This window comes from Ranitomeya imitator, chromosome 8 (genome assembly GCF_032444005.1).
Source record: "Ranitomeya imitator isolate aRanImi1 chromosome 8, aRanImi1.pri, whole genome shotgun sequence".
NCBI classification, from domain to species: domain Eukaryota; kingdom Metazoa; phylum Chordata; class Amphibia; order Anura; family Dendrobatidae; genus Ranitomeya; species Ranitomeya imitator.
In genome coordinates, this window is record NC_091289.1 from 19,954,310 (window position 1) to 19,980,479 (window position 26,170).

Here is a 26,170-nt window from a genome sequence, read left to right on the forward strand (position 1 = left end):
ACCCCCGAGAGGCCCGTACAGAGCCCCAGCAGGCCCGCGCAGAGCCCCGGCAGGCCGCACAGAGCCCCGGAAGGCCCGCACAGAGCCCCGGCAACCCGAACAGAGCACCAGCAGCCCGCACAGAGCCCTGGCAGGCCCGCACAGAGCCCCAGCAACCCGCACAGAGCCCCAGCATCCCGCACAGAGCCCTGGCAGGCCCGCACAGAGCCCCGGCAGCCCGCACAGAGTCCCAGCAACCCGCACAGAGCCCCGGCAGGCCCGCACAGAGCCCCAGCAACCCGCACAGAGCCCCAGCAACCCGCACAGAGCCCTGGCAGGCCCGCACAGACCCCCGGCAGCCCGCACAGACCCCTGAGAGTCCCGTACAGATCCCCGGCAGGCCCGCACAGACCCCACCCGCACACACACAGACACTCACAGTGTCCGCCCACACCCTTCCCCCCTCCGGAACAGGATGTAGAAGGACAGAAAGGGCTTATTTACATTCCGATATTTGTGTCCCATTGACTTGCATTGGTATCGGGAATCGGTATCGGCGATATCCGATATTTTTTGGATATTTGGATATCGGCCGATCTAATCCGATACTTCTGGATATCGGAAGGTATCGCTCAACACTGCTCATATCTGTTAGTACATTAGAAACATCTTTTTTTTTCTGGCTACCTCTGTGTCCCTCACCACGGGCATCTTTCTAATACGTTTTAATGTTCTGTACATATAAATAGAGATTTATTGATTTTACTGGTTGATTAGTTCACATTATTTACGCCCTGCGGGGGTTATTGGGGTCCCCATTCCCAGGCTCTTGAGTTTTATGTTATTTTCTGATGTATTATGGTATAGTTATACTTTACGTAGCGGACTGGTATTGTTATAAGTTAGTCCGGTATAGAAAGTTTGTCCCTTGACTCACTATGATGATTACCTTCAGTTTTGCATAGGACTGCATGTAAACTAAGTGCACTGACTGTGACTTATCATGAGGTCTGATGCTGCAGAGGAGGATGTCAGCGTTCGAGCAGTGTCTGTCGCATGTCCAGGGGAGTGTCGATCACACGTCACACGAAGGTGTGTGTCACATGTAGAAGGTGTGTGTGTCACATGCTGGGGAGGAGTGTGAGGGGCGTGTGACGGGCGTGCAGGGTCACTGTGCCAAACACAAGCGCACACATCACAGTGAACTGGGATTAACCGGCTCCCAGCGTGTAGACCGAGAAGTATGACGGAGGCGCGTGCCCTCTCACACAGGGTCACCGCCAGCTGATTCCTGTGGAAATAGCTCTGTATGGGCACGTCACATACAATGACTGCAGGGTTACACATGTAATGCACCGGACGCCGCCATGATAACAGGGCAGCACCTGCCAGCTGTGGGGGCAATACTGCCACTACTGCCTCAAAGCAATGGCTTCACTATGAGGAAAACAAAAGCTGCAAGTGGTAGTGACAGATATAGAACATTGATGGAACATAGTCCTATAGTGTCTATATATCCAAACACAGTGACGCCCTCATATCGGGGGCTAATGACATCACAGAGATCATATGTGCACGATAGGTAGACTCTGAAGAGCGGTGACGGTAGTAACAATACACTATAAAGTCTCCTGTGATCTTTCCGCGGTCCGCACCGTCTATGTATACACGTATGACACAGACGCCATGATAACGGGACGTCATCCTAAATATACACATCATCACTGACTGCAGCAGCTTCCTTTAAATGGGAAATAATGGAGTGTCCATCAGGAGGGCAGAATACACAGCTCCAGAGCAGAACTCCGCCAGCTGATACTGGAGCTACAGAGTCATCTCATCACAGCTAAAATCTGCAGTTTATGAGAATAAGAATTTGCGCCTCTGTAAAGGTTGAACTTGATGGACCTAGGCCTTTTTTTAAACTATAACTATGTAAGGCATATCAAGAGTTAACCTATACAATGAATTTGTTACTTTGACATCTCCAGAGACACAAAGACATCCTACAGTGAACCATCAGTACAACTCCAGCACTGCTGCATCACATTCCCCCGGGATGTTAGTAATGTAAATACAGACCTATGTTATATAATAGAGACTTTATTAGTAAAACAAGAGTATCAGGCTCATTATCACTACGCTATAAAGCTACTGTGTAACCGATGGGTTATCTGGTCAGGAGAGGATTAACTTCACTGTCCTCAATGCTGCACAGCTGCAGATTCATTGCTTAGATGGAGCTTGTTATGCACAGAAGAAATGGTTAATCATCCAGTGCATACCACGCCAGTGCCCGCTGTGCCATCCTGTAGTGTGTATTCTGCGCAGGAGATAAGTGGTTAACCATCCAGAGAACATCTTACAATGCCCGCTGGGCCTTGCTATATTCTGTACAGCAGATACATGGTTAACCATCCAGAGAACATCATACAGTGCCTGCTGTGCCATCTGTAGTGTGTATTCTGTACAGCAGATAAATGGTTAACCATCCAGAGAACATCTTACAATGCCCGCTGGGCCATGCTATATTCTGTACAGGAGGTAAATAGTTAACCATCCAATGCACATCATACAGTGCCCACTGTGCCATCCTGTAGTGTATATTCTGTACAGCAGATAAATGGTTAACCATCCAGAGAACATCATACAGTGCCTGCTGTGCCATCTGTAGTGTGTATTCTGTACAGCAGATAAATGGTTAACCATCCAGTGCACATCACACCAGTGCCTACTGTGCCATGCTATATTCTGCACAGCAAATAAATGGTTAATGGTTAACCATCCAGTGCACATCACACCAGTGCCCACTGTGCCATTGTATATTCTGAACAGGAGATAAATGGTTAACCATCCAGTGCACATTAATCAGTGCCCACTGTGCCATCCTGCAGTGTATATTCTGTACAGCAGATAAATGGTTAACGATCCAGTGCACATCACACCAGTGCCCGCTGTGCCATGCTATATTCTGCACAGCAGATAAATGATTAACCTCCAGTGCACATCTCACCAGTGCCCACTGTGCCATTGTATATTCTGTACAGCAGATAAATGGCTAACCATCCAGTGGACATCATACAGTGCCCACTGTGCCATGCTATATTCTGTACAGCAGATAAATGGTTAACCATCCAGAGCACATCATACAGTGCCCACTGTGCCATGCTATATTCTGCACAGCAGATAAATGGTTAACCTCCAGCGCACATCACACCAGTGTCCGCTGTGCCATTGTATATTCTGTACAGCAGATAAATGGTTAACCTCCAGTGCACATCATATAGTGCCCGCTGTGCCATTGTATATTCTGTACAGCAGATAAATGGTTAACCTCCAGCGCACATCATACAGTGCCCGCTGTGCAATTGTATATTCTGTACAGCAGATAAATGGTTAACCTCCAGCGCACATCATACAGTGCACGCTGTGCCATTGTATATTCTGTACAGCAGATAAATGCTTAACCTCCAGCGCACATCATACAGTGCCCGCTGTGCCATTGTATATTCTGTACAGCAGATAAATGGTTAACCTCCAGCGCACATCATACAGTGCCCGCTGTGCCATTGTATATTCTGTACAGCAGATAAATGGTTAACCTCCAGCGAACATCATACAGTGCCCGCTGTGCCATTGTATATTCTGTACAGCAGATAAATGGTTAACCTCCAGCGCACATCATACAGTGCCCGCTGTGCCATTGTATATTCTGTACAGCAGATAAATAGTTAACCTCCAGCACACATCATACAGTGCCCTCTGTGCCATTGTATATTCTGTACAGCAGATAAATGGTTAACCTCCAGCGCACATCATACAGTGCCTGCTGTGCCATTGTATATTCTGTACAGCAGATAAATGGTTAACCTCCAGTGCACATCATACAGTGCCAGCTGTGCCATTGTATATTCTGTACAGCAGATAAATGGTTAACCTCCAGCGCACATCATACAGTGCCCGCTGTGCCATTGTATATTCTGTACAGCAGATAAATGGTTAACCTCCAGCGCACATCATACAGTGCCCGCTGTGCCATTGTATATTCTGTACAGCAGATAAATGGTTAACCTCTAGCGCACATCATACAGTGCCCGCTGTGCCATTGTATATTCTGTACAGCAGATAAATGGTTAACCTCCAGCGCACATCATACAGTGCCCGCTGTGCCATTGAATATTGTGTACAGCAGATAAATGGTTAACCATTCAGTGCCCATCATACAGTGTCCGCTGTGCCATTGTATATTCTGTACAGCAGATAAATGGTTAACCTCCAGCGCACATCATACAGTGCCCGCTGTGCCATTGTATATTCTGTACAGCAGATAAATGGTTAACCTCCAGCGCACATCATACAGTGCCTGCTGTGCCATTGTATATTGTGTACAGCAGAAAAATGGTTAACCATCCAGTGCACATCATACAGTGCCCGCTGTGCCATTGTATATTCTGTACAGCAGATAAATGGTTAACCTCCAGTGCACATCATACAGTGCCCGCTGTGCTATTGTATATTGTGTACAGCAGATAAATGGTTAACCATCCAGTGCACATCATACAGTGCCCGCTGTGCCATTGTATATTCTGTACAGCAGATAAATGGTTAACCATGCAGTGCACATCATACAGTGCCCGCTGTGCCATTGTATATTCTGTACAGCAGATAAATGGTTAACCTCCAGTGCACATCACACCAGTGTCCGCTGTGCCATTGTATATTCTGTACAGCAGATAAATGGTTAACCTCCAGTGCACATCACAGTGTCCGCTGTGCCATTGTATATTCTGTACAGCAGATAAATGGTTAACCTCCAGCGCACATCATACAGTGTCCGCTGTGCCATTGTATAGTCTGTACAGCAGATAAATGGTTAACCTCCAGTGCACATCATACAGTGCCCGCTGTGCCATTGTATAGTCTGTACAGCAGATAAATGGTTAACCTCCAGTGCACATCACAGTGTCCGCTGTGCCATTGTATAGTCTGTACAGCAGATAAATGGTTAACCTCCAGCGCACATCATACAGTGTCCGCTGTGCCATTGTATAGTCTGTACAGCAGATAAATGGTTAACCTCCAGTGCACATCATACAGTGCCCGCTGTGCCATTGTATAGTCTGTACAGCAGATAAATGGTTAACCTCCAGTGCACATCACAGTGTCCGCTGTGCCATTGTATAGTCTGTACAGCAGATAAATGGTTAACCTCCAGTGCACATCACAGTGTCCGCTGTGCCATTGTATAGTCTGTACAGCAGATAAATGGTTAACCTCCAGTGCACATCACAGTGTCCGCTGTGCCATTGTATAGTCTGTACAGCAGATAAATGGTTAACCTCCAGTGCACATCATACAGTGCCCGCTGTGCCATTGTATAGTCTGTACAGCAGATAAATGGTTAACCTCCAGTGCACATCACAGTGTCCGCTGTGCCATTGTATAGTCTGTACAGCAGATAAATGGTTAACCTCCAGTGCACATCACAGTGTTCGCTGTGCCATTGTATAGTCTGTACAGCAGATAAATGGTTAACCTCCAGTGCACATCATACAGTGTCCGCTGTGCCATTGTATATTCTGTACAGCAGATAAATGGTTAACCATCCAGTGCACATCATACAGTGCCCGCTGTGCCATTGTATAGTCTGTACAGCAGATAAATGGTTAACCTCCAGTGCACATCATACAGTGTCCGCTGTGCCATTGTATAGTCTGTACAGCAGATAAATGGTTAACCTCCAGTGCACATCACACCAGTGTCCGCTGTGCCATTGTATATTCTGTACAGCAGATAAATGGTTAACCTCCAGTGCACATCACAGTGTCCGCTGTGCCATTGTATATTCTGTACAGCAGATAAATGGTTAACCTCCAGTGCACATCATACAGTGCCCGCTGTGCCATTGTATAGTCTGTACAGCAGATAAATGGTTAACCTCCAGTGCACATCACAGTGTCCGCTGTGCCATTGTATAGTCTGTACAGCAGATAAATGGTTAACCTCCAGCGCACATCATACAGTGTCCGCTGTGCCATTGTATAGTCTGTACAGCAGATAAATGGTTAACCTCCAGTGCACATCATACAGTGCCCGCTGTGCCATTGTATAGTCTGTACAGCAGATAAATGGTTAACCTCCAGTGCACATCACAGTGTCCGCTGTGCCATTGTATAGTCTGTACAGCAGATAAATGGTTAACCTCCAGTGCACATCACAGTGTCCGCTGTGCCATTGTATAGTCTGTACAGCAGATAAATGGTTAACCTCCAGTGCACATCACAGTGTCCGCTGTGCCATTGTATAGTCTGTACAGCAGATAAATGGTTAACCTCCAGTGCACATCATACAGTGTCCGCTGTGCCATTGTATATTCTGTACAGCAGATAAATGGTTAACCATCCAGTGCACATCACAGTGTCCGCTGTGCCATTGTATAGTCTGTACAGCAGATAAATGGTTAACCTCCAGCGCACATCACAGTGTCCGCTGTGCCATTGTATAGTCTGTACAGCAGATAAATGGTTAACCTCCAGTGCACATCATACAGTGTCCGCTGTGCCATTGTATAGTCTGTACAGCAGATAAATGGTTAACCATCCAGTGCACATCACAGTGTCCGCTGTGCCATTGTATAGTCTGTACAGCAGATAAATGGTTAACCTCCAGCGCACATCACAGTGTCCGCTGTGCCATTGTATAGTCTGTACAGCAGATAAATGGTTAACCTCCAGTGCACATCATACAGTGTCCGCTGTGCCATTGTATATTGTGTACAGCAGATAAATGGTTAACCTCCAGTGCACATCATACAGTGCCCGCTGTGCCATTGTATAGTCTGTACAGCAGATAAATGGTTAACCTCCAGTGCACATCACAGTGTCCGCTGTGCCATTGTATAGTCTGTACAGCAGATAAATGGTTAACCTCCAGTGCACATCATACAGTGTCCGCTGTGCCATTGTATATTGTGTACAGCAGATAAATGGTTAACCTCCAGTGCACATCAGTGTCCGCTGTGCCATTGTATATTCTGTACAGCAGATAAATGGTTAACCTCCAGTGCACATCACAGTGTCCGCTGTGCCATTGTATAGTCTGTACAGCAGATAAATGGTTAACCTCCAGCGCACATCATACAGTGTCCGCTGTGCCATTGTATAGTCTGTACAGCAGATAAATGGTTAACCTCCAGTGCACATCATACAGTGCCCGCTGTGCCATTGTATAGTCTGTACAGCAGATAAATGGTTAACCTCCAGTGCACATCACAGTGTCCGCTGTGCCATTGTATAGTCTGTACAGCAGATAAATGGTTAACCTCCAGTGCACATCACAGTGTCCGCTGTGCCATTGTATAGTCTGTACAGCAGATAAATGGTTAACCTCCAGTGCACACCACAGTGTCCGCTGTGCCATTGTATAGTCTGTACAGCAGATAAATGGTTAACCTCCAGTGCACATCATACAGTGCCCGCTGTGCCATTGTATAGTCTGTACAGCAGATAAATGGTTAACCTCCAGTGCACATCACAGTGTCCGCTGTGCCATTGTATAGTCTGTACAGCAGATAAATGGTTAACCTCCAGTGCACATCACAGTGTCCGCTGTGCCATTGTATAGTCTGTACAGCAGATAAATGGTTAACCTCCAGTGCACATCATACAGTGTCCGCTGTGCCATTGTATATTCTGTACAGCAGATAAATGGTTAACCATCCAGTGCACATCATACAGTGCCCGCTGTGCCATTGTATAGTCTGTACAGCAGATAAATGGTTAACCTCCAGTGCACATCATACAGTGTCCGCTGTGCCATTGTATAGTCTGTACAGCAGATAAATGGTTAACCTCCAGTGCACATCACACCAGTGTCCGCTGTGCCATTGTATATTCTGTACAGCAGATAAATGGTTAACCTCCAGTGCACATCACAGTGTCCGCTGTGCCATTGTATATTCTGTACAGCAGATAAATGGTTAACCTCCAGTGCACATCATACAGTGCCCGCTGTGCCATTGTATAGTCTGTACAGCAGATAAATGGTTAACCTCCAGTGCACATCAGTGTCCGCTGTGCCATTGTATAGTCTGTACAGCAGATAAATGGTTAACCTCCAGCGCACATCATACAGTGTCCGCTGTGCCATTGTATAGTCTGTACAGCAGATAAATGGTTAACCTCCAGTGCACATCATACAGTGCCCGCTGTGCCATTGTATAGTCTGTACAGCAGATAAATGGTTAACCTCCAGTGCACATCACAGTGTCCGCTGTGCCATTGTATAGTCTGTACAGCAGATAAATGGTTAACCTCCAGTGCACATCACAGTGTCCGCTGTGCCATTGTTTAGTCTGTACAGCAGATAAATGGTTAACCTCCAGTGCACATCACAGTGTCCGCTGTGCCATTGTATAGTCTGTACAGCAGATAAATGGTTAACCTCCAGCGCACATCACAGTGTCCGCTGTGCCATTGTATAGTCTGTACAGCAGATAAATGGTTAACCTCCAGCGCACATCACAGTGTCCGCTGTGCCATTGTATAGTCTGTACAGCAGATAAATGGTTAACCTCCAGTGCACATCACAGTGTCCGCTGTGCCATTGTATAGTCTGTACAGCAGATAAATGGTTAACCTCCAGTGCACATCACAGTGTCCGCTGTGCCATTGTATATTCTGTACAGCAGATAAATGGTTAACCTCCAGCGCACATCATACAGTGTCCGCTGTGCCATTGTATAGTCTGTACAGCAGATAAATGGTTAACCTCCAGTGCACATCATACAGTGCCCGCTGTGCCATTGTATAGTCTGTACAGCAGATAAATGGTTAACCTCCAGTGCACATCACAGTGTCCGCTGTGCCATTGTATAGTCTGTACAGCAGATAAATGGTTAACCTCCAGTGCACATCATACAGTGTCCGCTGTGCCATTGTATAGTCTGTACAGCAGATAAATGGTTAACCTCCAGTGCACATCACAGTGTCCGCTGTGCCATTGTATAGTCTGTACAGCAGATAAATGGTTAACCTCCAGTGCACATCATACAGTGTCCGCTGTGCCATTGTATAGTCTGTACAGCAGATAAATGGTTAACCTCCAGTGCACATCACAGTGTCCGCTGTGCCATTGTATATTGTGTACAGCAGATAAATTGGTTAACCTCCAGTGCACATCATATAGTGTCCGCTGTGCCATTGTATAGTCTGTACAGCAGATAAATGGTTAACCTCCAGTGCACATCATATAGTGTCCGCTGTGCCATTGTATAGTCTGTACAGCAGATAAATGGTTAACCTCCAGCGCACATCACAGTGTCCGCTGTGCCATTGTATAGTCTGTACAGCAGATAAATGGTTAACCTCCAGTGCACATCACAGTGTCCGCTGTGCCATTGTATAGTCTGTACAGCAGATAAATGGTTAACCTCCAGTGCACATCACAGTGTCCGCTGTGCCATTGTATATTCTGTACAGCAGATAAATGGTTAACCTCCAGCGCACATCATACAGTGTCCGCTGTGCCATTGTATAGTCTGTACAGCAGATAAATGGTTAACCTCCAGTGCACATCATACAGTGCCCGCTGTGCCATTGTATAGTCTGTACAGCAGATAAATGGTTAACCTCCAGTGCACATCACAGTGTCCGCTGTGCCATTGTATAGTCTGTACAGCAGATAAATGGTTAACCTCCAGTGCACATCATACAGTGTCCGCTGTGCCATTGTATAGTCTGTACAGCAGATAAATGGTTAACCTCCAGTGCACATCACAGTGTCCGCTGTGCCATTGTATAGTCTGTACAGCAGATAAATGGTTAACCTCCAGTGCACATCATACAGTGTCCGCTGTGCCATTGTATAGTCTGTACAGCAGATAAATGGTTAACCTCCAGTGCACATCACAGTGTCCGCTGTGCCATTGTATATTGTGTACAGCAGATAAATGGTTAACCTCCAGTGCACATCATATAGTGTCCGCTGTGCCATTGTATAGTCTGTACAGCAGATAAATGGTTAACCTCCAGTGCACATCATATAGTGTCCGCTGTGCCATTGTATAGTCTGTACAGCAGATAAATGGTTAACCTCCAGTGCACATCACAGTGTCCGCTGTGCCATTGTATAGTCTGTACAGCAGATAAATGGTTAACCTCCAGTGCACATCATACAGTGTCCGCTGTGCCATTGTATAGTCTGTACAGCAGATAAATGGTTAACCTCCAGTGCACATCATACAGTGTCCGCTGTGCCATTGTATAGTCTGTACAGCAGATAAATGGTTAACCTCCAGTGCACATCATACAGTGCCCGCTGTGCCATTGTATAGTCTGTACAGCAGATAAATGGTTAACCTCCAGTGCACATCATACAGTGCCCGCTGTGCCATTGTATAGTCTGTACAGCAGATAAATGGTTAACCTCCAGTGCACATCACAGTGTCCGCTGTGCCATTGTATAGTCTGTACAGCAGATAAATGGTTAACCTCCAGTGCACATCACGCCCCGGACACCACCAGCCTCCAGACGCAGCGCTATAATAAACACCAGCACAATACTGGAGACATGTACCCTGCTGTAGAGGGGCCCCGGTACTCACCCATAGAAGCAGGGCTGGTACAGCTGGACCCCCAGCGTCTCCATGCCCCCGGTGTCACAGCTGGACCCCCAGCGTCACTACTTCTCCCCTCCGGTGCTCTGGAGCCCTTGGAGGCCGGTGAAAGTCAAATGAAGTTGTGGCTGAGCAGCGTCAGGGGGAGGCGCCGCCTTATACCGCGGCAACTCCAATCCAGACAAGCTGCCGGCCATGACAGACCTGCCCGATCCAGCCGCTACCTGGGCAGAGGGGGCGCCAAGGGCAGCGGGGGCACAGGTTATAGGGAGGAGGAGGACTGGCCACCATGTGTCCCACCGGAGAGCACTGTGTGGTGGGAATGTATCAGGGGACATCTATGGAAAAGTCATCACACCCCTGCTGCAAGGGGAAAGGACAAAGTCACCTCTGCTACATCACCTGTATATGGGGAGAATGACTGAGCTGTGTAGACAGGAGGGAAACTGCTGAAAAATAGAGAGATGAGAGATAGATAATAATAATAATAATAGATCGGTGATAGACAGATAGATAATAATAGATAGGTAATAGACAGATGATAGATAGATAATAGATAGATACATAGATAATAATAATAATAGACAGATAGATAATAGATAGATAATAGATAGATAAATAGATAGATAGATAGATAGATAATAATAGATAATAGATAGATATAGACAGATAATAAATAGATAGATAGATAATAAATAGGTAGATAATAATAGATAGATAATAGATAGATATAGACAGATAATAATAGATAGATAGATAAATAGATAGATAATAGATAATAATAGATAGATAGATAATAAATAGGTAGATAATAGATAAATAGATAATTTATAGATACCATATATTGTATAATATTGTATCATACAATTATTAGGTTCTGTAGAAGGACGTAGATCTGGGGATTTATTATGATGGAATATAGGCTGAACTGGATGGACAAATGTCTTTTTTCGGCCTTACTAACTATGTTACTATGTTACATATAGGACCCTATTTACGCCTATTTTTATAATTCCGCCAACTCTGGAGCGACGCTGCTTCGCCTTTCTGAAGTGACTGATATTAGAAGAAACCTGCAGCAGCCACCAGAGGGCGCTCACTGCAGACAGACTTATTACAGCTCCTATTGATTTCAATACTATAAATCCACATACAGTGAGCTCCCCCTAGTGGTGGCTTCATACAGACTGAATAGTCTCATTTATCAATTCAGTAGGGTCCTGGTTAAAAAAAAAAGTATTAGGACATAATGTGACCTGAGCCATCAGCTGTTCATCCTAAGCTCCCAAACATTTGATTTTACTGGGGGGAGGCCACAGTCAGTCTGGGGAAGCTAAGTGACGCATGAGACCCCTTCAAATTGGGCATATGGACAGGGGTTGTGCTCATGAGACAACTCTTAAAGGCGGAGCACATTTGGGGGTCTCTCTGGTAGAGGGGCTCATCTTATAGTTCACTATGGGGAAACAACCATGGAGTCTCCCATGGCGCCAACATGAGCTGCTTGCTACCTTGTCTACAATGTTACCTGGTTGCTATGGGCAACTCCATTGTGACATAATCTGCTCTGTATCAACTGATTTAACCCCTTGCTTCCTGCTTATGAGCACAACCATACTGGCCAATAGCCAAAAATTAATCATTCTTTGCCCTGAGCCCCATCAGTGAGATGTGTAAATAGTCGATGTCGCCACCTGCGAAAATTTCATTCGTTTTTTACCTGCTGGCAGAAGACTGTACAAGTTACAAATCACTCCCCCGATCAATGTATTGGGGGGCAGAGACAGGACCCCCGTCCTTACAATTATAAGGCTTCATCAGCACAGCCACATGTTGCTGTGAAATAGCAGAGCTGAGTTTGTCATTCAGCACCTCTCACTGTGCTATCCTCATAATTGTCAGCTTATTGTATAAGACATGTGCAGATGTAGCAGAGCTGAGTTTGTTATTCAGCACTCCTGACTGTGCCATCCTTATAGTTGTCAGCTTACTGTGTGTATATGACATGTGCAGATGTAGCAGAGCTGAGTTTTTCATTTATTACGTCTCACTGTGACAGCTTATTGTATATGACATGTGCTGATACAGCAGAGCTGAGCTTGTCAGTCAGTACACCTCACTGTGCCATCACTTTACTGTTACATGTGCAGATGTAGCAGAGCTGAGATTGTCATACGATACACCACTGTGCCATCCTTATAGTTGTCAGCTTACTGTATACGACACGTGCAGATGTAGCAGAGCTGAGCTTGTCAGTCAGTACACCTCACTGTGCCATCACTTTATGGTTACATGTGTAGATGTAGCAGAGCTGAGTTTGTCATACATTACACACCACTGTGCCATCCTTATAGTTGTCATCTTACTGTATGCGACACGTATAGATGTAGCAGAGCTGAGATTGTCATACATTACACACCACTGTGCCATCCCTATAGTTGTCAGCTTACTGTATACGACACGTGTAGATGTAGCAGAGCTGAGTTTGTCATATATTACACACCACTGTGCCATCCCTATAGTTGTCAGCTTACTGTATACGACACGTGTAGATGTAGCAGAGCTGAGTTTGTCATATATTACACACCACTGTGCCATCCCTATAGTTGTCAGCTTACTGTATACGACACGTGTAGATGTAGCAGAGCTGAGATTGTCACTCAGGATATTAATGATTATAAATATGCCATTCTCGCATCCCCGACGCCCCTTGTTGGTAGATTCCTGCAGCGGCACAGTGAACGATGAGAGCTAAAATAAAATCCTAATTTTGCCTTTTTTTTTTTTTAGGAAAAGGAGGCAATTTAGTCTAGACTGATTGTGCACTGGCTGTAAACATAGAGAAGTGGATCCACTTCAGCAGAAAGCTGGAGACAAAATACACAGAAGAAAAACTAAAAGACGCCGGATAATTGCAGATCGTTCTAAGATAAACCATCCGAAATGACTCCGATCTTACAGGGAGGGAGTCGGCCACTCGATCTTACAGGGAGGGAGTCGGCCACTCGATCTTACAGGGAGGGAGTCGGCCACTCGATGTTACAGGGAGGGAGTCGGCCACTCGATCTTACAGGGAGGGAGTCGGCCACTCGATCTTACAGGGAGGGAGTCGGCCACTAAAAGTGAGAAAATCATTCATTCTGCAATGTTTTCAAATAATTACAGGAAATATTGGAACAGTACAAAATTAGGGAGATTTCCTATAAAACATGGTCTATCTTTATCCATCACTTTATACAAAGGCTTGGTAAGAGAACAAAAAATTTTAAGATATCCCTGCACTGTTTTTTTGTCAGTAGGATCCACCCTCCTAAGTCGTCTATATGGGCATGTAGGTCATAGGAAGATGAATAAAATGACACCTTGATATCTACGATCCGATGTCTTATTCCAGGCAAATCCACATTTTTCTTAGTATGTAAATTAGCTGTTAGGATCTATGGGCCGGACATAGATCTCCCTGAGACTCCGCCCCCAGAGCTTATCATAAATGAAAGGAGGAGTTACCAGTGTGAGACATGTAATCACTGACAGTCTGCTCTCCTGATCTACATGTCTCACACTGGTAATGCCTCATTATAATAAGCTCTGGAGGCGGAGCCTCAGGGCGATCTATGTCCGGCCCATAGATCATAACAGCGCAGCTAGTCTACTGATTAGGGTCTCTACATCCAAATCCCTATGGATAAAATATTTTTGTCATTGTACTAAGTGTCAAGAATTTTTTTTAAAAGGTTAAAGTGAATATTTTTGTGAGGAGCAGATTAGTCCTTCCTGAATTACAAGTCTGGAGGACACATCTGCATCAAATAATACATACAGCAGAAATCCGAATTTCAGGACACAATCACTGATGTGGATTTTTGAGGCATGCTTTTTTGTAATTTTGGGAAAATACTTTAAAATCTTTAAAAAAAACAACAATATTTTCAGTTCCCATTTTGTTCAATGTGATCTAAACTACAGTAGGTGAGAATGGCCATTGCACAGTGTATGGAGCTGCGCCATTCCATACCCCGCCGCTATTCCATACTCAGTGGAGTGTTAGACCCACTAACAACTTGATATCGATGACCTAAGTCCAAACAGGTGTAACTCCAAACGGTAAAATGGCCCCCACTAGCCCTCTACACAATATAATGGTCCCCACTAGCCCTCCACACAGTATAATGGCCCCTAGACAACCCTCCATACAGTAGAATGGCTCTCACACAACCATCCACACAGTATAATGGCCCTCATACAGTATAATGGCCCCCACTAGCCCTCCAAACAGTATAATTGCCCACACTAGCCCTCCACATGTAGTATAACGGCCCCCAGACAACCCTCCATACAGTTTAATGGCCCTCACACAACCATCCACACAGTATAATGGCCCTCATACAGTATAATGGCCCCCACTAGCCCTCCACACAGTATAATGGCCCCCAGACAACCTTCCATACAGTATGATGACCCGCACACAACCATCCACACAGTATCATGGCCCTCATACAGTATGCTGGCCCTCACTAGCCCTCCAAACAGTATAATGCCCCCCACTAGACCTCCAAACAGTATAATGCCCCCAGACAATCCTCCACACAGTATAATGACCCACACACAACCATCCAAACAGTATAATGGCCTTCATACAGTATAATGGCCTCCACTAGCCCTCCAAACAGTAAAATGGCCCCCAAACTACCCTTTCATATAGTATAATGGCCCTCACACAACTATTCACACAGTATAATGGCACTCATATAGTATAATGGCCCCCACTAGCCCTCCAAACAGTATAATGGCCCACAAACAACCCTCCATATAGTATAATGGCCCTCACACAACCATCCACACAGTATAATGGCACTCATACAGTATAATGGCCCCCACTAGCAATCCAAACAGTATAATCACCCCCACTTGCCCTCCAGACCATATAATGGCCCCAACACAACCCTCCACACAGTATAAAGGCCACAATACAGTATAATGGCCCCCACTAGTGCTCCAAACAGTATAATCCCCCCATAGCCCTTGAAACAGTATAATTGCCCTCAAGCAGCCTTCCAAACCGTATAATGGCCACCACTTAGGATTCTGAACTGTATAATTCCCTCCACATAGTCCTCTAAACAGTATAAAAGCCCCCACACACAGCCCTCCAATATCCCTCCAAACAGTATAATAGCCCACCACAAAGCCCTCCAAGTAGTATAATGGCCCCCCACATAGCCCTCAAAACAGTATAATCACCCTCTTAATGGCACGATGCCCCCAAATTGTATGTTGGAACTCCCCTCTCCCTGTTTCCTTGGGGAATTAGTCTGGAGCTCTGCACATCTCAGTGCAGGGGGCGCAATATGGTGATGTGATCGCGCCCGCTGCGCTCAGACGTCAGGACGCACAGGGAGAATCATGGAGGAGGAAGCTGACGGCTCCTTTTTCCATCAATGCTTTCAACTGTATCTGTCTCCAGGATGCTGATGCAATTGAAATGCGATGTCAGGCGCGGGAAGCGGACCCCCCCAACTCACGGGCTCCATAGTGGCCCCATGGTCTGCCGCTATTACTGGTACGCCATTGTCTGTGGACTAAAGTGTCAGAATAGTTTAAATAATAATCCAAAAGGTAAAATGTAAATGTTCCTAATCTTTCGTTTTAGGATTCCTGGCTTTGATCTCCTTTTCTTTTTGGATGAAAAGAAGAACGGACGTCAGTGAGCAGACCGGACTGGCAGGATGCACAGGCGGAACAATCGCAGCCGCCGATAGCCTCCCTCCAGAGCAGCGTCCCCCGGCGGCGGATTGTGCAGATCCTTTACACACCTCTAAAAATAACCAATAATCTCTGTCTATTGTTAGCCGTATCCTCTGCGGTCGGATGCCCGCTCGCACTATTCAGAGGTATTTTAGGTATGGTTGGTGCCGTGCCAGCTCCCGACTCATGTAAACAGCTCCCCGCGCCAGAAAATTCTGCAGGACTGGGCAGCTTCTATGCGCCGGCGGTATCCAAACTGAAAGCAAGACCCCAGTCTATAACAGCAGAAATCGCCCGCAGACGGCAGCTAATCCCTTCGCAGCTGTGGCGGTGCGCGGCCCGGAGCGTGTAACGCGGCTTGTTTAGCAGCTCTAACCTTTCCAAAGTCCCGAGCTGCTTATTTTATTTATACTATAGGACAAGATGTAACGGCCGGCGAGATTCCGACGGCTCCGATCAGGACCTACCACTATTTTTAGCCCCCAGTAAAAAAAAAAAAAGTGGCGCTAAGGATAGATCCGCCGAATCTGAACCTCCCCCAATGAAACAGGATAAGGGTTTAATTTCTTCGTTCAAAATACGGGTGATTCCAAGGAAATTGTGTGTGTCAGGGGCGAGAGCATGGAGGAAGGGTCACATACTTGACTGCCACCAAAGTTTTCCAAAATCTATCACCCCTGAAGGATCGTTCAAGCCCATACCTACCCCATCTTACTCCTCCCTACTCGTGCACGCTCAGTTTGGCTGAGCATGCATCTGTTTTCAAATGACGAGATAAGAACAAAAGCAGCTGCCAGGAACTTATGGCAGCGGCCAATACCCCTGATTTAAAAAAAAAAAGATCACATGAAGTATTCTCGATCATTCTCTCTCCCAATAGTGATCAGACGGAAGGTTCTCCTACACATCAGATGGTGGTCCAGTTCCGCTGATATCATGGGGTATTTTATTATTATTATTTTAATCTTGTATGGAGGTCTGTAGCAACTTTATGGGGGGCAAATGGACTGCCTTCACCATTGGTACAATGGGCGTGATCCAAGAGAGCACTATACGAGATATATATGGCATATATCCATAAGGAGTATTGACACATACATGTCTGTCATTAAGGGGTTAATCACCCCAAAAATACTAAAAAAAAAAAAATTTCGATTTTTTTTTTTTTTTTTTTACTTAAGTCAAACAATTCTCAGGATGTTTTGCTCATTTTATGGGCAAAAAGAAATAATCAAAAGTTTATGAACATGTTCATCTCCAAGTTTTGATAATAGCGGCCTGGCATGTTACCGTGCGCCCTCTAGTGAAGAAATGTGTGTACTCCTGTCCAACCTGCGCACTGTCATCCGACCGCAATCTTTTTTTTTTTTTTTCCTTTGAGAAAAATGTGCGAGGAGCGAGTATTTTAACCACAGTCCTTTGTAGACAAAAATTAAGAATGTCGCTCGTAAGCAAAGCTTTAGATTCCACTTTTGATTTCTGCTACGTGGTTTACGCTCTGCCTGCTTTACAGGATCCACAGTGACTCACTGATCTGGGAAACTGAGAACTCATTTATTTCTTGTAAGATAATGCATTATCTTTGGGTGCAGTAACAAGTGTTCATTTGGTGATACAATGTCTAGGATGGTTTACAGTCACTTTTTAATTACCGTATATAGTTTTTATAAGGTTGATAGCTATAAACTCATTATTATTATTTATTTATATAGCGCCATTAATTCCATGGTGCTGTACATGAGAAGGGGTTACATACAGGGTTATAGATATCGTTTACAGTAAACAAATTTACGATGACAGACTGGTGCAGAGGGGAGAGGACCCTGTCCTTGCGGACTTACATTCTACGGGATAATGGGGAAGAGACAGAAGGTCGGGGGTGTGGCAGCTCTGGTGGTGGTGAGGCGGCAGCTCGGGTACTCTGGTGGTGGTGAGGCGGCAGCTCGGGTGGTGGTGAGGCAGCAGCTCGGGTGGTGGTGAGGCAGCAGCTCGGGTACTCTGGTGGTGGTGAGGCGGCAGCTCTGGTGGTGGTGAGGCGGCAGCTCGGGTGGTGGTGAGGCAGCAGCTCGGGTGGTGGTGAGGCAGCAACTCAGGTCGTGGTGGGGTGGCAGAATGGTTATTGTAGGCTGTAGGCTTTCCTGAAGAGATGGGTTTTCAGGTTCCGTCTGAAGGATCCGAGGGTGGTGGATAGTCGGACGTGTTGAGGCATGGAATTCCAGAAGATGGGGGATATTAGGGATAAATCTTGGAGGTGGTTGTGTGAGGAACGAATAAGTGTGGAGGAGAGTAGGAGGTCTTGGAAGGATCGGAGATCACGTGAGGGAAGATATTGGGAGATTAGTTCAGAGATAGGGAGGGGACAGGTTGTGGATGGCTTTGTAGATCAGTGTTAGTAGTTTGAACTGGATTCGTTGGGGAATTGGGAGCCAGTGGAGGGAATAGCAGAGGGGAGAAGCAGGGGAGTAGCGAGGAGAAAGGTGCATTAGCCGGGCAGCAGAGTTGAGGACAGATTGGAGCGGTGCAAGAGAGATAGCGGGGAGGCCACAGAGGAGGGTGTTGCAGTAGTCGAGGCGGGAGATGATGAGGGCATGCACAAGAGTTTTGGTAGATTGTGGGCTGAGGAAGGGACGGATTCTGGAAATATTATTGAGTTGGAGGCGACAGGAGGTGGCCGGAGTTTGGACGTGCGGTTTGAAAGACAGGGCAGAGTCGAGAGTTACCCCAAGGCAGCGGATTTCAGGTGCGGGAGAGAGCGTGATGCCGTTTACCATAATAGATAGATCAGGTAGGGGGGATACGCGAGATGGGGGAAAGATGATGAGTTCGGTTTTCTCTACATTGAGTTTTAGGAAGCGAGAGGTGAAGAAGGAGGATATGGCTGATAGATACTCCGAGATTCTGGACAGCACAGAGGTGACATCTGGGCCAGAGAGGTAGATCTGAGTGTCATCCGCATACAGGTGGTACTGGAAGCCATGGGACTTTATGACTTGTCCTAGGCCAAGGGCAAGGTCTTTGATGCCAAGAGAAGAAAGAATCTGTAGCAGTAGGCAGTGATCGACTGTGTCGAAGGCAGAGGACAGGTCGAGAAGGAGGAGGATGGAGAACTGTCTGTTAGTTTTGGCTGTAAGTCATTAGGAATTTTGGTCAGGGCAGTTTCGGTGGAGTGGTGGGGGCGGAAGCCAGTTTGGAGGTTGTCATGGAGAGAGTTAGATGAGAGGAAAGTTGAGCATAGACATGCTGCTCAAGGAGTTTTGAAGCAAATGGGAGCAGTGATATGGGGCGATAGCTGGGCATAGCAGTTGGGTCAAGGTTAGTTTTTTTTTAGGATGGGTGTGATGGTGGCATGTTTGAAGGCAGAGGGGAAGGTACCAGAAGATAGTGATAGGTTGAAGAGATGGGTTAGGGCTGGAATGAGCATGTTAGTGAGGTTGGGGAGCAGGTGGGAAGGGATCGGGTCAAGTGCACAGGTGGTGAGGTGTGATTTGGAAAGGAGATGAGTGATCTCTCTGCAGTGATGTTGATAAAAGAGGTTATTAGGGAAGGGAAGAGGTCTGGTATATGGAGTGGTTGGGGAGTGGTTCTCATCCCCACTCCTCCTATTCCCCTACAATAAAAAAAACTGTGGCAATTATTTTTTATCATATCTTTTAGCAGCTGCATCGCTAGTTTTCTGATACAGAACTCCAGTGCCTTCTGGACATCTGTCAAGTCAGCAGTCTTCCCCATGATTGTGGAGCCTACTGACACAGACTATGGAACTTTTTGTGGCTTACCCTCCTTGTGGAGTGTGTCAATGACTGCCTTCTGGACATCTGTCAAGTCAGCAGTCTTCCCCATTATTGTGGAGCCTACTGAAACAGACTAAGTGACCTTTTGTGGCTTACCCTACTTGTGGAGTGTGTCAATGACTGCCTTCTGGACATCTGTCAAGTCAGCAGTCTTCCCCATGATTGTGGAGCCTACTGAAACAGACTGAGGGACCTTTTGTGGCTTTCCCTCCTTGTGGAGTGTTTCAATGACTGCCTTCTGAACATCTGTCAAGTCAGCAGTCTTCCCCATGATTGTGGAGCCTACTGAAACAGACTGAGGGACCTTTTGTGGCTTACCCTCTTTGTGGATTGTGTCAGTGACTGCCTTCTGGACATCAGTCAAGTCAGCAGTCTTCCCCATGATTGTGGAGCCTACTAAAACAGACTAAGAAACTTTTTTAAACACTTAGGAAGCATTTACAGGTGTTTTTTGTTAATTATTCTAATTTATTGAGATAATGCCTTTTTTGGTTTTCTTTGGCTGTAAGCCATAATCGTCAACACTAACAGAAATAAACAAGTGAAATAGATCACTCTGTGTGTAATGACTCTATATGAGTTTCACTTTTTGTATTGAAGAACTGAAATAAATTAACTTTTTGTTGATAATCTATTTTTGCGAGAAGCACCTGTAGATGGCCTCAGTGCTTCCGGACCACAGATAATTACAGGAACACACATTATTACCAGCATCTACATGTGTTGCCTTAGATACGGCCGCCGGAAAGCACAGTCAGAAAAGTTTCCCAATCAGTTTTCATTCCTGCTATGTTTGGACAGCAGAAATTGATGCTTTTACCCTCCCTCTCGATGTTATCAGCTGTTTTGTTTCTGTCACAGATAAAATAAACCATCCGTGACTGCATCATCCAATACGACTGCAAAATCTGCAGCTTCGGTATAATTATATTTATCCCAAGAGTAACATTCAGATCAACGGAGAGAATGGAAATAGCAGGCGCTGACCAATCTGTGGCTGGCACCAGGGGGCACATAACAATAAGGCAAAATATTCAGACTTTATGTCTTTCTATGCCAGTCCCGGACAACATTTGGAAAACTGGGTGGATCTTAGCACGGCTGAAAAATTCACGATCAATTTTCATTACAAAAGTGTTGACCCCCTCCACCGAGGGACTAGAGTACATGTCTGAAATTTATTAAAAGGCTGAAATAATTTGGCGCATTTTACTCCAGCGCACTTATTTTTGCACTCCAAGGCTTGTATGCGGAATTGGATGAGCTGCAATACCAAGTACCACCTATGGAGAAGTGGGGGCGCTGTTCAGGATTAAAGTACTATGAACTGACTGTAAAAAGCTGTTAGTGAGTGGAGTGTAAATTACTCCATAGGCAGCACTGGTCTGTTCCTAAGTGACCGATAGGGGGCGCTATCGCACGGCTAAACTCCTTAGTCCACTCCGCTTTGCTGCAACGTCCCAAACTATTTGCACAGACGCCTGCCCAAGACTGTACATCACAGAGGCCGAAACAGCCGATCTCAAGGCATTGAGGGGGGCAAAAAAAAAAATGCAAAGAAGCAGAATTGCAAAGAACAAAAAAAAAAATCATTGTAGTAAGCGTTTTCCATCTATACGTTAGAACTCGCCTGGAGCTAGAATACTTTTAGTAACACTGAAGGCTCCGAGGATTATTAATAGGAGTGATTCTAAGCAAAGTGATGCAAGTTCTATCACCTGCAATAATATACAGACCGGGTGAGAGCTCGCCGCTCTGGGAGGGCGACGATCCAACGGAGCGCAACTCCCCGCGCTCCACCGGCTTCCGATGAAGATTTTCAGCTCATTTCCACTGCAAATTGACACTTTCAAATTAAGTTTGTAACATAAAAAAAGAGGCTGTGATCCGGTGAAAAAGACAACCAGCCGGTACAAAGCCAATTCCAAATTTAGCCCAGGGGTGGAAATAAGGTTACGTGTGCACAACCACAGACCTGAGCTGGTTAGACAGTGGCTCCGCGGTGCTCCACGGATGACGAGTCACGTAGACGATGGGGGATCACGGATACATATAGTTAAGACCTTCACTGATCGCTCAGATTAGGTGGCAGGGCTTCCTTCACTTAGGGCCAAGCACTGCTCTGCTTTAGGATATGTGGAGTACTTCTATCATTGGTGGTGGTCTCAGGACCTGGACCCTGTTGATTAACTCTATTACAAAGGGTTTATAATCTATCAAAAAATGATTAAAACTTCAGTTACCCTTTGAAAGCAATGGTAATGCTCAGCCAATCAGAGCAGGCACCGCCCACGAGGAGCTGTCACATTACAGTCCTATTGCCCTGAATGACAGCAAACCGGGAGACCTCAAGATGAGTCCAAAATGTTCTTTCTAATGATCACTGTTTAACAACAAGGTACAGATCCTCACTAAAGAGAACTATGACATGACATGATGTGTATTTAAAAAATTGGTCCTTAACGGTCTTCAAAAAAATAAATGAGAAAAGGATGAGGATTCAAATTTTACATTTTTTTCCTATTTTTAAATGTTTTTTATTTCATTTTATTTTTTTTCAAATATAATGTGTTACATTTTACTGCAGCGCCACCACAGGACAGTGCGAGTATGACACGGTTCCCAATGCACAGGCTGCTCGTGTAATGCACGGACGCGCCGGGTCCATCGCTCTTTGTAGGGTTTTTTTTACCTTTCTGGGGGTGAACAATAGAGAGACAATCTCCTTACTGGAGGTTTTCTATGATAATATTTTATGACGGACTGTAGGAATTATGTTTTACCTCAAGTGCCCTCCTCATTCTGTCTCAAGGTTAGGACGACCTTCTTACACAAACACATACATCCTGGAACATATATCTGCAAGGACATTCGCTTTATCGCATTCTTCCCACAGATGGGGAACGTCCAAACTGTGTGTGCACAACTAGCAAGAGCGACGCGCGGCGGGCGAGGAACTCACCAAGCAGCGTCCCGGCACCAAAGTCTGGAAGGCGTCCATTGTTGTGTCTTACAGCTCAAAGCATTTCCTTACAAAAAGTATCACATAATGAGCAGAAGACTAACCTCTGCATCCATCCTTCTATCCATCCATCTATCCTTCTAGCTATCCTATCCGTCCACCCTTCTATCCCTCCATACTTCTATCCGTCTATCTATCTTTCTATCCGTCCATCTATCCTTCTATCCGTCCATCCATCCTTCTATCCGTCCACCTTTCTATCCGTCCACCCTTCTATCCGGCCATCCTTCTATCCCTACATCCTTCTATCCCTCCATCCTTCTATCCCTCCATCCTTCTATCCCTCCATCCTTCTATCCGTCCACCTTTCTATCCGTCCACCCTTCTATCCATCCACCCTTCTATCCCTCCATCCTTCTATCCCTCCATCCTTCTATCCCTCCATCCTTCTATCCCTCTATCCGTCCATCCTTCCATCCTTCTATCCATCCATCCTTCTATCCATCCAACCATCTGTCCATCCATCCAATCCATCCATCCTTCTATCCATCCATCCACCCAACCATCTATCCAACCATACATCCATCCTCCTATCCAACCATCTATCCACCCATCCATCCTTCTATCTATCCATCCATCCATACTTCTAACTATCCATCTATCTATCTATCTATCTATCTATCTATCTATCTATCTATCTATCTATCTATGTATCTATCTATCTATCTATCATCTACCTATCTACAGTAGGGAAGCATCTCCTTAGTTGCCCTGGCTGTGTGTTTCAGGTCATTCTCATGTTGGAAGACCAAGCCACGATCCATCTTCAGTGCTCTTACTAAGGGAAGGAGATCGTTGGCCAAAATCTCCCGATACAAGACCCCATCCATCCGCCCTTCAATACAATTCAGACCTCCTATGTCTTTTGCAGAACAGCACCCCCTAAGTATGATGTTTCCCCCACCATGCTTCATGGTTAGGACGGTGTTCTTCGAGTTGTACTCCTCTTTCTTCTTCCTCCAAACACTGTGAGTGGAGTTGATGCCAAAAAGTTCCATTTTGCTCTCCTCTGACCATATAACCTTCCCCCATTGTCTTTTCTGGATCATCCAGATTGTCATTGGTTAACTGCAAACGGGCCTGGACATGTGCTGGGTGAGCGGGGGGACCTTGTGTGCCCTGAAGGATTTTAATCCATGACAGCATAGTGTGTTACTAATGGTAATGTTTGAGCCTGTGGTCTCAGCTCTCTTCAGGTCATTCACCAGGTCCTCGTGTGTAGTTCTGGGCTGATTCCAGACCTTTCTCAATCATCCTTACCCCACGAGGCGAGATCTTCAATGGAGCACCAGACCGAAGAAGACTGATAGTCATCTTGTGTTTCTTTCATTTTCTAATAATTGTGCCAACAGTTGTTGCCTTCTCGCCAAGCTGCTTGCCTATTGTTCTACAGCCCATCCCAGCCCTGTGCAGGTCTACGATTTTGTCTCTGGTGTCCTTAGTCAGCTCTTTGGTCTTGGCCATGGTGGAGAGGTTGGAGTGTCATTAGGTGTGTGAACAGGTGTCTTTTATACAGGTAACGAGTTCAAACAGGAGCAATTACTACAGGTAATGAGTGCAGAGTAGGAGGCTTCTTACAGAAAATCTAAGGGTATGTGCACACGTTGCGGATTCTCTGCGGATCCGCAGTGTTTTTTGCGGTGCAGAAACGCTGCAGATCCGCAATTGATTTACAGTGCAATGTAAATCAATGAGAAAAAAAAAAATGCTGTGCACACTTTGCGGAAAATCCGCTGCGGAAACGCTGCGGTTTAAAAGAAGTAGCAAGAGGGAATATATTGCGAGAGACAGTGCGCATGCGCAAGAGATATAGCAGCACAGTACTAATACTTTCGCAGTCAATCAGCCAAGAAGCCTCCAGATGTAGAAAACCATCTCCAATGCAGATCAGTGAAGATCTGGACGTTATTCACACAGATACGTGCGACGGTTCAGCTCCTCATTCTCATAATTCACTCATTTCCATTGCTGTGCTGCCTCCAATCTATTTTGTCTACATCCTTCTATGTAAGATATTCAACGTAATAACAATAAATACATTCTATTAGATTAATGACGGAATTTGTTTAGGAAAGCTATAAAAAGAGATATAGATATTGTATAAAAGATATATTTTTCTATTGTACAACATGAAACTATTGTGTTAAATAAGTAACAATAACAATATAATATTGGTTAGAATGATAGAAACTCATGAAACTTTATAAAGGGAATATTGAAGTCAGAAATGTAAAAAGCGCAGACTTGGGCGTGCGGCCATCTGCTATCGCCGCGTTCTGCTCAGAAGGGAACTCACCTTGTTCTCAGGTCATATTTCATCCGCTGGCGCAGTAAGCAAAGTGCATTCATGTTCCAGGCAACACCACCAAAAAAAAAAAAAAAACAGCAGCAAGTACAAAAAAAAAAGTCTCCCTGATCAGCAGCAGCAGCAGCAGCTTCCAGAAACTGAAGAAGCACAAACTCCCAGCAGTGTCAGATCAGCATCCTGGTGGCAAATCCACAGGCGGAGAAGTGTAAAGCCCACTGGCAAATGTGACTGAGCAATGACGGATAACCTGGGATCCTGCTGAACCTGTCCAGAAATCCTGCCCATCGCCTCGCATACATTAACTGACACGGCAGGAGAACAACCGTGGGTGCAATACGCTGCATCGTAAAGACGTAAATGGTTAACAGAACGTGGCTGGAAATCATCCTGCTATGTCCCTAATAATAATAATACTATAGATCGGAGGACTACAACTCCTAGCATGCCTGCTGGAAAAACACGCTCCCATAGCCATTGTCTGAGGTTAAAATAATTATTGTTTGTTTCTTTTTAAAATAAGAAAAATATCACTACCAATTCCATAGGACGTATATGATAAATAAATAATAATAATCATAATAATAATACTATCACATCTCAGCCCCATTCATTTAGAAAAAAGGGCTGAGCTGCAATACCGGAAATGACCACTGACAAAAGTGGTGCTGTCTTATCCATGGGAAACCCAGCTGAATGAAAATATAAAAAAG

The 26,170-nt window shown here is 45.5% G+C and overlaps 1 protein-coding gene across 5 annotated transcripts in view; it reads right to left on the reverse strand.

The window, feature by feature from the left end:
* Positions 1-26,170, reverse strand: part of MITF (melanocyte inducing transcription factor) — a 216,138-nt gene that overhangs the window by 118,878 nt on the left and 71,090 nt on the right. Inside the window, exon 1 of one of the 5 annotated variants that reach the window (XM_069736513.1) lies at positions 25,449-25,529. The exons of the other annotated variants lie outside the window; for them this stretch is intronic. Coding sequence (XP_069592614.1) covers positions 25,449-25,501 — 53 coding nt within the window. The 5' untranslated portion in view covers positions 25,502-25,529. Of the gene's footprint in view, positions 1-25,448; positions 25,530-26,170 lie in introns of those variants that run through there. 5 annotated transcript variants of the gene reach the window in all.